Source organism: Apis dorsata, unplaced genomic scaffold (genome assembly GCF_000469605.1).
Source record: "Apis dorsata unplaced genomic scaffold, Apis dorsata 1.3 scaffold_577, whole genome shotgun sequence".
Classification (NCBI taxonomy): domain Eukaryota; kingdom Metazoa; phylum Arthropoda; class Insecta; order Hymenoptera; family Apidae; genus Apis; species Apis dorsata.
In genome coordinates this window covers 319981-335258 of record NW_006263787.1, presented here as the reverse complement: position 1 = coordinate 335258, position 15278 = coordinate 319981, and the positions used below count along the sequence as shown (strand labels likewise).

Genomic DNA, 15278 nt, shown 5'->3' with positions numbered 1-15278 from the left:
ATTTATCGTACTTCTGAAACTCGAGAGATGGCGCTAGGTATAAATTCTTAATTTATCGTACTTTTGAAACTCGATAGATAGCGCTGTTTATAAATTCTTAATTTGTCTTACTTTTAAAATTCAAGAGATGGCGTTAGTTATTAATTCTTAACTTATTCTGCTTAACTACATAACGAAATTCTAATAGTGTACTATATGCAATCATAATAATAATCATTGATTGTGAGAAATACAATATATAAAAAGTATTTATATAAAGTATCATTGAATTTATTCTTTAAAATGTTAAAAGTGAATGTATAATTTATAATGAGATTCTCTAGAATCCTAAACTATGTGAATTATGAAGCACAAAAATGTATTAGATAATAAATTCTGTACTACTCATCGATAAAACATTTATCGCAAAATTTTGATCTTAACTTTCGAATCCTTTTAAATATTTTTTTTATATAAAATAAAGTTTTTCACAAAATTTCAAGCTTTAGATTTCTAAAATATATCCGATTTTACCAATTCAAAATTCTTGAATTCATCACTTTAAATCTTAGAGGGCATATCAAAATCTGATTTTTTTTTTTTATACGAATGGTATTTCACAACATGAATATATTCTATGCAATAAAAAATCTATTTTGTATGTCATTATATAAATATAAGATCTAATTGGTCTATTCTTATCTTATCTATATATCTAGTATGTGAATTTGTCTATACCAATTTTATCTGAATAATAATTTTCACAATAATTCATAATAATTCTTAACTTGTATACTCCAATTGTATTTTCGAAAATCCTTATTTTCTTTTAATTTTGTTGATAACTTTGTTTAATCACGTAATTATTGAATCAATTTCTTTAAAGAAATGTTTTTAACATTCAAGAGATGGTGTTGGCAGTCAATTATTCTATATCTGTCAGGCTATTTACTCTTCTTATCCATTCTTGTTCTTGACAAATGATCATATAGGATATCAATTGAACATATTTTTATGATTTTTACTTCGAAATTATAATATATCTTAATTTTTAATATAAAAAATATAAAAAATTATATTTTTGTCTTTATAATAACTTTACAAAACGTAATATATTCTGATTTATAATGCTATCGTATCAATATACTAATTTGTTATATATTATTGTATATAATATCGATTATTATTTATATATTACTTTATATTTATATATATTAATTAATATTTATATATCATAAAAATTATTTCTCAATTTGTGACATTAATCTGCAATTATTGTCATGAATATATATACTTAACCTTATACTTACCTTACACCTAACCCTCCTGATGTTCTGATTATGTTATCTAAATTAACCAATACAGTATATACTTTTTAAATACAGTATATAATAGTTTCTATCGAGATTGTTCTTTGTTATAAAAATTGATGGTCCTGAGAAGGACCGATTTGTTATTTTTAAATGAATGAAAAGCAAAATTATGCTTTCTTCTCAGTTTTTTTAGGCAATAAGACTGCTTGAATATTAGGCAGAACACCACCTTGTGCAATTGTAACTCCAGATAAGAGTTTATTCAGCTCCTCGTCATTCCTGATAGCAAGTTGTAAATGCCGTGGAATAATCCTAGTCTTTTTATTATCTCTGGCTGCATTTCCAGCCAATTCTAAAACTTCGGCAGCCAAATATTCCATAACAGCTGCCAAGTAAACAGGTGCACCAGCACCAACACGTTCTGCGTAGTTGCCTTTACGAAGTAATCTATGTATTCGGCCAACAGGAAATTGCAAGCCTGCTCTATTCGATCGAGATTTTGCTTTTCCTTTAATTTTTCCACCTTTTCCACGTCCAGACATATTTGCTTCTCAAAATTATTTGAACGATATTATAAAATCAACGAAAATACTCCTTTCAATTGCAAACCAAAAGTGATGGCACAGGCCAGAATGCGTTCCCTTTTACGTATTATACGCGGGCAGCGCTCGACCTATCACGAGCCGCGTTACAGTTAGCAGCCTCTGATTGGTGCACTGCTGCTACACACTCACTGTTGCTGCTATGACACGACATAAATCGTATTTCGGTAGTTAATAATAACATGTCTTGGAAGCATCAGTAAGCTTTCTACCTGTCTATAAAATTTACTTAAATTTCCTTTTGGAAAATTTGAATCAATCTATGAAATGAAAACAATAGTTTTTATCATAAAAAAAGAAAATTAAATATTTTGGATATAAGATTCATTTTCGCTTTTAGAATTAAAAACATAATATATGACATATCTCTTCTTACAAAAATTATTCGCTCTTATATTTGTTCTTACGATCAAAAAACAAACTTAGAATAGATATAAAAATAAAGAAACTTAATGAGAAATTGAGAAAAGAAAAGAAATATTGAAATAAGTGTTTTTTTCGATAATCGAGTTGAAAGAATCAAATTTATAAATAGATAATAGTAATAATCAATAATTTAAATAATCGAAATTCATAATAATTGATTCAAATTATCCATATTATTTAATATAAATAAAAATCATTAAATTATATATATTATTTAAATTATTTAAATTATATTGGAAATAAATATAAAATATAAAAAAATAATATAAAAAGATGACATTGAAAATGTGAATATAATTATATTCAAAATATAAACATGATACAAAAAATTATATTCAATTTTTTCGACTGTTTTTTTGGTTACATGTACAATTTTTTTATTTATATGCTTTTTTGCAGAGATCTATTTTTAAAATAAATCTCATAATTGTCACTTCTACAACTTTTTTTGCAATATTCGCTATTTTAAATGTCAAATGATAGAACCAATTCGAAAATTAGGACTTCAGTTCTTTATTTTTTCATAAAATATTTAATTTTATTTAATTTTAATTAATATATTCAATAAGAAAAATAAAAAAAAATTTTAATTTAAAAACTTTGAGTTATTGTAGCATTATTTAGTACAAAACTTACACAAAATCCTCATTATTTTTCAAAAAATTCAAATAATTCTTTTTGATATTAAAGTTCTTCTTTATATACATATGAAAACTAAATTTTAATTTTTCAATTCAATAAATTTAACGTACTTGAAACTTTCTAAGATTCCTCAATAGATGTCGCAAAGTACAACACAAATACATTCAAATAGTCGGATGTACACCCTTCCCCCTCTCTATATGTTGGCAACAACTAAATATTTTTTCGTATTTTCTTATATAATACTATATACAATAATTAATAATATTAGATAATTATAATTTTATATTAAAAAAAATAATTGAATAATTTAAAACTTCTGAAAATTAATTATAAAATATCTCTTGTTACTAAAATTATTGCTAATACAAAATAAATATAAATAATTATTTAAATTGATTAATTATAATTTCTGTATTATAAAATTTATCTAATAATATTCATTAAATTATATCAAAAAGTCATGATTTCAATATTATATTTCTGCATATCAACAGTAACACTCTTCCCCCTCCAGTATGTGCTCAACCAATCAGGAGTTTCCAACCGAGAATCGCATAGCATAAAAAGTGGAAGACAGGAGCGCTGGAGCGCATTTTACGTTTTACAATTACGTTGAACGCGTCGTTGGAAGTTTCGATTAGAAACAATGGCTCGTACCAAACAAACTGCTCGTAAATCAACTGGTGGAAAGGCACCACGTAAACAATTGGCCACTAAAGCTGCTCGTAAGAGTGCTCCTGCTACCGGTGGAGTGAAGAAACCTCATCGTTATAGACCTGGAACTGTAGCGCTTCGTGAAATTCGACGATATCAAAAAAGCACCGAACTTTTAATCCGAAAATTGCCATTCCAACGTTTGGTTCGTGAAATTGCTCAAGATTTCAAGACAGATTTAAGATTCCAAAGCTCTGCTGTCATGGCTCTTCAAGAAGCCAGTGAAGCTTATCTCGTTGGTTTATTTGAAGATACCAACCTGTGTGCAATTCACGCCAAACGTGTTACGATCATGCCGAAAGATATTCAGTTGGCTCGCCGTATTCGTGGAGAAAGAGCTTAAATTGCAATTTTTTTGAAAAAAAACAATCGGCCCTTTTTAGGGCCAAAATTTTATTTAATGTGGCAACTCTATGTTCTTATTTATACTTAAAAATTGATTAATGTATTAAAATTTTTCTATTTTTCTATTCCATACTTTAAATAATATAATATAAAATATATAGTATATATAAAATAGAAATAATAGGAATAAATACATTTTTTAAATATTAGACGATCAACTTGAATAATTCGATCTTTACTATTCGATTTTCAATTTTTGTTCATAGCAATAACAGTGCTCTACTGATTTAAAATATTAAAAGATTTAGAATTCATATAGATAATAATATTTATAGGTTTTTGATAGAGAATATATTCGTATATGTTTTCAGGTACGAAATCTTTTCCTGTTGCACAAAGCATTTGTATATATTATTGATATATATCGAAAATATTCTTCATTTTCTAAGAAAAGATTATACAAAAAACAAGTTAATTTTTCTTCCTAATATTATAAAATATGAAATATTATAAAATATTTTATTTATTGTAGTAACAGAATTATGAACATTTTTTCATTTTTGAAAAATTTTAAAACTATTGATGTTATTATTGTATGATATAAATATTTTTTTTATCTTTCTTGGTTCGATATTAAACAAAGTATTTTAAATAATCATATTAAATTACAAAGTTTTAAGCATTTAAATATTTGAAGTGATGATGGTCGCATATTTTCTTTATACAATTTGAGGTTAAATGAATCACCACATTTCAATTTACTAAACAATATAATAATAGAAAAGAAGTTTGAATACATACAGAAAAATAAAGCAATCTTCACTTATATGACATAGATAACTACAACAATAATATAATCGATGTTAAACAATTTAGGATATTTGAAAATTCCTTCAGACATATAAAGAAATATTATATTCAAAGAATTGGAAAACAAAAATTCATAAAAAATACATTCAAAATAAATTATAAATTTAATATATATTTTAAATTATATATTTAATATATATATTAAACTATTATAATAATAAAAAAATAAACGATCTATAAATATAATAAATATAATATATCAAACTCATATACATAATTTCCACAGTATTCAATGGGAATTTTTTCTACTAATCCCAAAAAATTCATTAAATTTAAAATTCATAAAGCTTTATTAACATTTAATTTCTAAAATATTATACATTATAATATATAATTCATATTAAAAAAAATTTCTTAATATATTATATGAAAACATTTAAAAAAGAGATCAAAGAAAAAAAATTTCATTAAACATTTAATATTCAACATTTGATAAAACATTCAACTACTGATTAATAATATTAATCATATAGTATACATTTTATTTCAAGTCATTCACAATTTTCAAGACATTGAAGTAAGAAAAAAAAATCATTCACAACAAGGTTTCATATTTGGAAACATTAAAAGGAAACCATTGAATTAACCTAAACAAACAAAATAAGACAAAGTATAAAGAGAAATAGTAACAGTATTCTTGGTACATCAAAACTACAAACTTCAAAACATACTATAACCTAATACTGGGCTTATTGAATCAATCTACACATACATGCTAGTAATAGTAATAAAAGCAATACACATTCCATTCAAAGTCAATTCTATATTAGAGAACGTAAATGATTTAAAATATATGATTTTTATTTCATTACCAAAAGAAATTTATAATAATTAATGAAAAAATCGAACTAAATAACTTCATATATAACATAATACAGTTCCGAATGATATGAATTATTGAACAATGAATGCAGTAAATATTTTATAATATATAGATAATATCATTATATGTCTATAATAGAAGGAAAGATTCCTTCGCTTACCGTTAATTGTTTAAGAGTTCCCGATCCATTTTGTGGCATTTCTTACTCTTATTATAACAACCAACCACTGAAAATAAAAAAAATAAATATATTGATGATATTATATACATAATTATTGTTTATAAGATTACAAGCTGATTTTTTATTATATTTTTATATCAAATTTATATAATATATTATTTTTATCAAAAATATGAAAATAACAAAACTGTCTATTATTTTGTATATAAATATCACTATTTAAAAATTTATATTTTTAATGAATATTTACCTACCTAAAATGTAAAAAATTTGTGGAATTTTTATATTTTATTAAAATACAGCGAAGAATAAAATTATTCAAACAAAAAGTTTATATAAATGTGCAAAATATATTCCAAATATATATATATTTTTTTAAATGATGTATCATAATAGACAAATTCAAATATATATCTGTAATAAATCTTTCCAATCCTAGATATGATATGCACTAGAAAAGACAATACATTTCAAAGAGTGTATTAGATTTCTTTCATTTTGATTTTTTCATTCATTATATAATCTGACAAATATAAAAGATAAAATATAAAAACCTTTTTATATTTTATAAAAATAATTATCTACTGAGATAATTATTTAAAAAAATTATTCAATAAAATTTAATCATTATTATTAAAATTCTAAGAAGTTTAATTATCAATTATTAAAAATTTAATTTTTCATTTATAAATAAAAAATTAATATTTTTTAACATAATAAAATTTAACATAATATTTTTAATATAATTATATATTTAATTTTAATTAAATTTTGAAAATAACATAATATTAAAATATTTTTAATATAAAAAATAATTATTTTTATATTTTCTTTTCATATGTGTACTGTGAACCATGCAACATCTGCTATTTTGGCGGGAATCGGTCGATAGCTTAAGGTAGGGGAGCAGTTGTGCAGCACTCCTCCGTTAGATTCCCTAGCACTATCTCCAATGTACAGCATGGCTAGAAACATTGTAGTTTAAAATTCACCATCTTTTTTCTAGTTCTATATAAAACTCTAAATGTAACTTGAAATATATATCTTATAAACATGCAATGCAAAATAAAATTTATGTATATACACAATATTTTTCCAAAACTATATTATAATCAACACATTCAATTAGATGTGTCTTTATCATATTCAAATAAATAAGTTAATCGAATTAAAACTAAATTCAACTGAAGTAAGTTACTCTCGTATAAAATAGTTCGTGATAATTAATTTGTTCGTAATAAATAAAAAATAGAGATTGTTCCTCGTATGAAAAGATTTAGTGGCCCTGAAAAGGGCCATTTGGATGTAGTGGATAGTATTTAAAAATAATTATTTTTTTGCTGGTGACTTGACTGTTTTTGGTGCCGCAGCTTTCTTCGGTTTAGGAGTCCTGGTTTTAGCTGCTGGTGCCTTAGCAGTCTTTTTAGCTTTCGACATGCTTTTGGCCTCAGAAGCAGCTTTAGGTTTTGCTGCAGCTACCTTCGATGCGCTCTTTTTTGCTGGTGCTGGTTTCTTTTCGACAGCAGCTTTCTTTGGTGTTGCTGGCTTCTTAGCGGGAGCAGTTTTCTTAGAAACAGTCTTTTTTTCGACCCACTGTGTCTTTTTCGGTACAGATTTCTTTGTTGGATGCGGAACTTTCTTGGTCTTCGAACTCTCAGAATTCTTTCCGGTAGAAAGCTTAAAAGATCCAGATGCTCCTTTGCCTTTTGTTTGAACCACAGTGCCAGATGTCACGGCGGATTTCAAATATCTTTTGATGAACGGGGCAAATTTTTCCCCATCGACTTTATAAGTGGAGGCGATATATTTTTTTATCGCCTGCAAAGACGATCCTTTGCGATCCTTTAACTCCTTGATAGCAGCGTTAACCATCTCAGAGGTTGGAGGATGAGATGCCTTCTCACGTTGTGCCTTCGATTTGCTCTTTGATGGTTTCTTCGCCGGAGCCGTTGGATTTTCAGCAGCTTCGACTGCAGTACTGCCAGAATTTGCTTTGTCTTCCATTTTTGTGGAATTACTTCAACAATAACGGATAAAAAGTTTATACAAAGTGCCTGGAGGTAGCTAGACCAACAATGATGCTCTTGCTTTAATGGTAGTTAGCTTTGGCTGTGAGCGGTGTTCTTTCTTAAGCGCGGACCATGGAGAGAGTCCTACCCAATATGTCGGATGCCGCGATTCCATGACAGCGAAGAAGCGGTAAATATACCTTTACTTTTGTGCTTTGTTTTTCTAAATTACATACGTGTTAATAAGTAATCGTTGTGCAAAAATATAGCTGCGTGTGTGCACTTTTATATACTTATTGATTTTTATGTATATTCATCCGTTAAAGCAAAATATTGCGCCGTTCAACGAAGTCCGTCTTTTCGAAGCGATAGAACATCGTGTAGAAAAAGTTAAAAATCTAAACATTTACGCGAAAATTGACATGATACTTATATAGAAAATTGTAAAAAAAGGACTGCTGCTAATTTATATTCAATCATTTGTATCCAACTTACAACGGATACTTAAAAAACTTACTTGATATTCGATCGCTTAGTGATGTATAACATGAACCACGAATGTTCTATCGTTGGATTAATATCAATTCCCATGGATGTGTGAAATATTCCATTTATGTATCTAGAATTAATTTTTATTACATCTTTCATATTTTTAATATTCTGAAATGAGATTTGATGACATTTACTTTTATTTAATTGTTTTTATTTGCTGTTCTTTTTCTGATGGAGATCGTGATAGTATGTACAAGGAATCTGTGATTCAGAATATTACTTATAAGTACTAATTTAAAAATATTCTTATAAAATTGCTTATTTTATGTTTTAATTCATATTATTATAATTTAAATTTGAATTGAAAAATTTAATTATAATTTTATATAAAAATATAACAGTTTTATATAAACAGGGAATGATATTATTTTCTTTCAGAATAGTACTTGTAGGTAATTTTATATCATATGTATGTGTTTTATAACACTTCTATTATAAAAATATTAATTCTTATACAATAGTATTAATTAATAATATTAATTAATAGTTTGTTAAAGTATATCTTTCATTTAATTTTATTTTTCTATCATAATATTATACTTAATGATATAGAATATAAGTCTTAAAATTATAAAGAAACTACATAATTTTTTATTGTTAATAATTTAGTCAAAAAAGTGTATAATTTCTTTCATGTAATTATTTTATATTGAAATATAATGATCTTTTTTTAAATTTATTTATATTATAATATATATAAAATTGAAAAAAAATATTAATGCGTTTTGATAATATATACATATATAATTCAAAAAATAATATTATAGTACAGTAAATAATTTAGAACAATGACAAATTTTCATAAATATTCAATTTATAAAACATGATAAAAAAGTTTGCGATCAGAGTCCGAACTTGAGGGAGTTGTATAAACTACAGGACACGTCATCATTGATTCGCTTGTTGAATTAGGAAGAGAATCTTCTATATTCTGTGCTTCAGAAAAAGATAATACAATTTCTAAGTTGAATATTTCATTTAAGCATTAAATAGCGTGTATAATGTGTAAATATTTATATTTTTACTATTTTTTTTTATTTATGAATTATTTTTTTATACAATTTTCTTTGTATATCAATTTGTTAGTTCATCAAAAAATTTAAGCATGGAGGGCACGCTAAAGTCGTAGGTTCTGACATCTGGCGTAAGAAATTTCTACTTTTAATGCTAAAAATTTAAAATATAAATAACATATAACTAAAAAGTTATTATAAATTTATTTTATAATTTTTTAGACAACTTGTATCATTTAATAATTTTTTATTATTATATTTATTGTGTACGAATAAACTTTAATCTTGTCTACCAATCAAATTTCATGTTGAGAAACGACAGTAGAACCATCTATACAGAAGCCATTATTATAATAGTTCATCAATGATAGGATTTCAAAATAAGTATCAATATTAAATAAACTTCATACATTAACTAACAAATTTAAATTACATATATTTTTTTAATAAATAATATTTTTTATGAACTAGAAATGTATTACAATTTTTTTATACAAAATTATAGTGAAATTAACCCTAAGTAATATTGTATAACTTAAAAGTAACATATATTTTGAAAAATTTTATTTTGTCTATTTATTATTGTGCTATGTATTTCATCAATTACTAATATGAGGATAATTAAATGACTTATGAATAATATTATAGTTATTAGTTCATAGATTTTAAATTAAATCAATTAATTTAGAATCAATTTTAATCTTTTCTTTCGTAAGTAAATAAAATTCTACTTACAGAAAGTTAATATTTCTAATAATTTTTAATTTTCTTTTTTTAATTATAAATCGAAATCTAGTATTCTAACCTGAAATTTTACTTGATGGAATGGAGGTTATACTAAGAATTATTATTAAATTTATATTAATTGCAATAAATATAATGCTTTTATGTTTTTGGCAACTATTCTATAAGTTTTTCAATGATGGTATTCATCTATTTTTGTAATTTCTATGAATTCTTTGTAAAAAATATATGAAATATTAGAAATTAAAGTATTTAGCGAATTTACATCATTGATCGTGACATCGAATGTTCCTCATATGAACTGCGCAAGTCAAAGCACTGCAAAACACCGCGGAAAACAATTAGAAAAATGATTTAGATATTTTCTATTAATTTTTATTATATTTACAAAATGATTCATTATGACTAATAAAGTACTCTACTATTTTAGAATGAAATAATTCTATTTAAATTTTGAAATATTCTACGAATGATATTTTCAATACATATAAGAGTATAATTTTTCAATTATTCAACACATTTTATCATTATTATTTAGGATTCAATGGAAAATATTCGGGTTAAAAAATATTCAATGAGTTATAACCAAGTTGTTTAACGTTATGAGAATATTGTTGGCCCTGAGAAGGGCCGATGATTTATAAGACGCTGCAGCGTTTATTTTGAACTGGTGTACTTGGTGACGGCTTTAGTACCCTCAGAAACAGCGTGTTTAGCCAATTCACCAGGCAACAGAAGTCTGACAGCAGTTTGGATTTCCCGAGAAGTGATGGTAGATCTCTTGTTGTAATGTGCTAAACGTGAAGCTTCAGCCGCAATACGCTCAAAAACATCATTTACAAAGCTGTTCATGATGCTCATGGCTTTACTGGAAATTCCAGTATCAGGATGAACTTGCTTCAACACCTTGTAGATGTAGATAGCATAACTTTCCTTCCTCCTCCTCTTCTTTTTCTTATCAGACTTGCTAATATTCTTCTGAGCTTTACCAGCTTTCTTCACAGCTTTTCCGCTTGCTTTAGGTGGCATCTTCGCAACTTGATCGTAGACTTGAAATGCACTCGACTGTTGTGAGAATTCAAGACTGAATGTCGGAACGCAGTGGAGGCGCGCTATTTAGCTTGAAACGTGGCACCAGCAGCGCACCAATCACGTGCGAGCTGGCGCGCCATTGGTCGGTTTGAGTTCGTAACGGCTGGCTTATAAAGAATACGTTTTTCCTGTAAGCGGCATATTTCTCTCACGTCTGTTCGAGTGCATTTGTGGTACTTCTTACTCTAAGTTCACGCAAAACATGTCTGGCCGAGGTAAAGGTGGTAAAGCTAAGGGAAAGGCGAAATCTCGTTCCAACAGAGCTGGTTTGCAATTCCCTGTTGGTCGTATTCATAGACTTCTTCGTAAAGGAAATTACGCAGAACGTGTCGGTGCAGGAGCACCAGTGTATTTAGCAGCCGTTATGGAATATTTGGCTGCTGAAGTGTTGGAATTGGCGGGAAATGCTGCTCGTGATAATAAAAAAACCAGAATTATACCTCGTCATCTTCAACTTGCTATCCGTAATGATGAAGAATTAAATAAATTACTTTCTGGAGTAACTATTGCTCAAGGTGGTGTTTTACCAAATATTCAAGCAGTTTTATTGCCAAAGAAAACTGAAAAAAAAGCTTAACCATATAAACATCGATATAAATGGCCCTTTTTAGGGCCACAATTTTTTAAAACAAAGGAATTTCTCATCTGATTCATAATTAAATAGAATACATTTTTATATAATAAAAAAATAAATAGAGAACTATAAATAATCTAAAGATATATTATTCAAAGAGAGAAACATATTTAAGATAATTATCGAAAACAATCTGATATAGAAAGTTTCATAAAATCATTTTTAATATAATAAAAGCCATGTCTATATTTTTATATTATTGACTACAATTTAAATCATACATATCTATTTTTAAAAAATCTTATCCAAATTTTTTTGTGAATATAATAGTTTCTAATACAAAACGTTGATTTCATATTTCGATTTATGTTTATGTAGTGTATATGTTGATGTAGTTAAACAAATTTTTTGTCAAATTAAATATAATTGATAATATTAAATGATAAAATTTTATATTATAAGTCATTTTATAAATTATATAAGAGTTAATATAATCATAGCAATCGTAAATTATCAAAATAAAATCCGATAACATGATATTTATATAGAAGTATTACAATGTATAATTATATATTATATAATATATGTTATATAATGTAATATTTATATTATATTATACAGATATTTACATTATAATTATAATGTATATGTATATAATATAATATATTATCATCTTTCTTTTTTGTCTAATTTATTAAATAATATTTGCAATTTCTTTTATATCTAAAACTAGTTTTTTATATCTAAAAAATATTAGATTCATAAATTGCAATATAAAATAATATTAAACATTTTTATTATTTTTTACGCGTTGATCATTATTTTATAAAAAATGATCCTCGCTTTATCATAATACCATAATAATACCAATGATTTTTTTGAAAAATTTTAATATTTATAATATTCAATAGCTGCTTTTTCATAAATAATTTCATAATTTTTTATTTTTATACTATTTTAATAAATTTTCGTCTTAAATTTAATTGTTCTATATATCTTTAAAATTTATTTCATTTATTTTTTGAAAAATAAGTTCATTCATTTTGTTTCAATATAAAATTACATTTTATTCTATTTCTTCTATATATATTTGGTGTTTTTTTTTATTTTAAATGAAATACAAACCGTGAATTATAAATTTTTATTTTATTTTGAGGAATTTTAATTTATGATCCATTAATTTTAATAAGAGAATTTAGGATTATAAAAAATATATACTATAATTTATAAAATTAAAATTATATAATATAATTTATAAAATTAATAAATTATAAATTATATATAATATAAATATATTAAACATGATAATATAGATGATTATAGGAAATAGAAAAATTGAATAAAATATTTTCTAAAATCTAATTTTATTTTTACTTTTGAAAATCTTTTTATTATTAATGAATATTATTAAAGATTTATAAAAATTATACTTTAAAAATTATACATTCAATTTAACAATTCAAGAACTTCATGATAGCTAGGAATAAAAATAAAAGAAGGGATAGGTATAATATTCAATAGAAGGTCTGGTTTCGTACATAAAAGAACATGGAGCAGATGTTCGACACAGATGTTCTTTTCTCTGTAGGGGGAACGAACGTTATATATCTAAAATTGCAGAAGATTTGAGTAATATACTAATTCACTACAATTTTATTATAAAAAATTATGATAAATAAGAAAACTGTAAAAAAAAATTTTAAAATATAATAAAAATAACAAGAAAATAAACATTAAATATTGAGTAAGAGCAAAGACTTGAATATCGTATCTAAAAAAAACTCACGTAAATATTCTGTCAGGAATGAAGGTCTATAGCTACCACTAAGTATTTGAATAATACATAACTCTAATCATGAATTCTAAATTTTCCTATAGAAAACTATTGTTGCAATGAAAAATAAAAATCGAAGATTATTAACTCTCGATTCTATATATTTGAATAATATTTAAAACATATTATTAATTAATATAAATATATCGATTGTATAATATAGGAAATTATTTTTTAATAAATAAAATATATACATTTCTATAAAAAAATGAACATCGAGTTGCCACATTAGAAAAAATTTTGGCCCTAAAAAGGGCCGATTTGTTTTTAAAAAGCTACAATTAGGCTCTTTCTCCACGAATACGACGAGCCAACTGAATGTCCTTCGGCATGATTGTGACACGTTTAGCGTGAATTGCACACAGGTTAGTATCTTCAAATAAACCAACGAGATAAGCTTCGCTGGCTTCTTGAAGAGCCATGACAGCAGAACTCTGGAATCTTAAATCTGTCTTGAAATCTTGAGCAATTTCACGAACCAAACGTTGGAATGGTAATTTTCGAATTAGAAGTTCGGTGCTTTTTTGATATCGTCGAATTTCACGGAGCGCTACAGTTCCAGGCCTGTAACGATGAGGTTTTTTCACTCCACCGGTAGCAGGAGCACTCTTACGAGCAGCTTTAGTGGCCAATTGTTTACGTGGCGCCTTTCCACCAGTTGATTTACGAGCGGTTTGTTTGGTACGAGCCATTATTTCTTTAAACGAAACTAAAAACTTGCATAGATGCGTTCGATACGAAGATAAAACACAAAATGCGTTCGAGCAAGAGAACGCTTCCCCTTTTATTGAGTACGATTCTCAGTTCGTACCTTCTGATTGGTCGAATGTCGAGTGGTGGGGAAACTGTTCTGCTGTCGGCATAAAAGCGCGTGCAAGCGAGCATTCGGCAGACATTGAGTTGTTGTTCATCGAGCTATACTGATCAAGTTTCACTATGACTGGCCGTGGAAAGGGTGGAAAGGGTTTGGGAAAGGGAGGAGCAAAGCGTCATAGAAAGGTTTTGCGTGATAACATCCAAGGTATTACCAAACCAGCCATTCGTCGTCTTGCTCGTCGTGGTGGTGTGAAGCGTATTTCTGGATTGATCTACGAAGAAACACGAGGTGTACTGAAGGTATTCTTGGAAAATGTTATCCGAGATGCCGTCACTTACACTGAGCATGCCAAAAGGAAGACTGTAACTGCCATGGATGTAGTTTACGCTTTGAAGCGTCAAGGAAGAACCCTTTACGGTTTTGGTGGTTAATTGGTGCTCCATCGCTGCATTTACAGAACAAACGGCCCTTTTCAGGGCCATCAAATTTCTTAAATGTATGGAATTCTCTCTATTTCAAATTGTTTATTATTATATCTTTATTATTATAATCTTTTGTGAATCGATGAAGTCGGTTTACTTGAATGAATTTTATTATTTCAATGTTCATATTTTTCTTATATTCAAAGATACCAATAAATATTTTTCTTATATTCTATATTTTTTTATATATCTTTTATATATCATTAATAAATAATATATATTATATTAAATAATATTATTTTGGTTTATAAACTTTTCTTAGA

At 26.1% G+C, this 15278-nt stretch overlaps 7 protein-coding genes and 1 long non-coding RNA gene across 8 annotated transcripts in view; 3 read left to right on the top strand and 5 right to left on the bottom strand.

Moving 5' to 3' along the window:
- The window catches only part of LOC102675921, a 35032-nt gene extending 29097 nt beyond the window's left edge, over positions 1–5935 (bottom strand). The window contains exons 1-2 of the long non-coding RNA XR_422544.2: positions 5924–5935; positions 3147–3154 (exon numbers count right to left, since the gene is read on the bottom strand). This is a non-coding gene — a long non-coding RNA (uncharacterized LOC102675921). The remainder of the gene's footprint in view (positions 1–3146; positions 3155–5923) is intronic.
- LOC102675656 (histone H2A) lies at positions 1409–1918 on the bottom strand. The gene has a single exon (XM_006621060.2). It carries the CDS (start codon positions 1832–1834, stop codon positions 1460–1462), a length of 375 nt encoding a protein of 124 aa, XP_006621123.1. The 5' UTR covers positions 1835–1918; the 3' UTR covers positions 1409–1459.
- Positions 3499–4088, top strand: LOC102675785 (histone H3). The gene has a single exon (XM_031513101.1). It carries the CDS (start codon positions 3612–3614, stop codon positions 4020–4022), a length of 411 nt encoding a protein of 136 aa, XP_031368961.1. The 5' UTR covers positions 3499–3611; the 3' UTR covers positions 4023–4088.
- Positions 5936–7172: 1237 nt separating the features above from the next.
- Positions 7173–8004, bottom strand: LOC102673739 (histone H1-like). Its single transcript, XM_006621044.2, has one exon. It carries the CDS (start codon positions 7900–7902, stop codon positions 7228–7230), a length of 675 nt encoding a protein of 224 aa, XP_006621107.1. The 5' UTR covers positions 7903–8004; the 3' UTR covers positions 7173–7227.
- A 2571-nt stretch (positions 8005–10575) lies between these two features.
- On the bottom strand, positions 10576–11316 carry LOC102673869 (histone H2B-like). The gene has a single exon (XM_006621045.1). The coding sequence runs from the start codon at positions 11243–11245 to the stop codon at positions 10874–10876; it is 372 nt and encodes a 123-aa protein (XP_006621108.1). The 5' UTR covers positions 11246–11316; the 3' UTR covers positions 10576–10873.
- Positions 11317–11442: 126 nt separating this feature from the next.
- LOC102673999 (histone H2A-like) lies at positions 11443–11927 on the top strand. The gene has a single exon (XM_006621046.2). The coding sequence runs from the start codon at positions 11511–11513 to the stop codon at positions 11883–11885; it is 375 nt and encodes a 124-aa protein (XP_006621109.1). The 5' UTR covers positions 11443–11510; the 3' UTR covers positions 11886–11927.
- A 2027-nt stretch (positions 11928–13954) lies between these two features.
- Positions 13955–14485, bottom strand: LOC102674139 (histone H3). The gene has a single exon (XM_006621047.2). The coding sequence runs from the start codon at positions 14406–14408 to the stop codon at positions 13998–14000; it is 411 nt and encodes a 136-aa protein (XP_006621110.1). The 5' UTR covers positions 14409–14485; the 3' UTR covers positions 13955–13997.
- Positions 14486–14594: 109 nt separating this feature from the next.
- LOC102674273 (histone H4) lies at positions 14595–15135 on the top strand. Its single transcript, XM_006621048.2, has one exon. It carries the CDS (start codon positions 14653–14655, stop codon positions 14962–14964), a length of 312 nt encoding a protein of 103 aa, XP_006621111.1. The 5' UTR covers positions 14595–14652; the 3' UTR covers positions 14965–15135.
- The last annotated feature ends 143 nt before the right edge of the window (positions 15136–15278 follow it).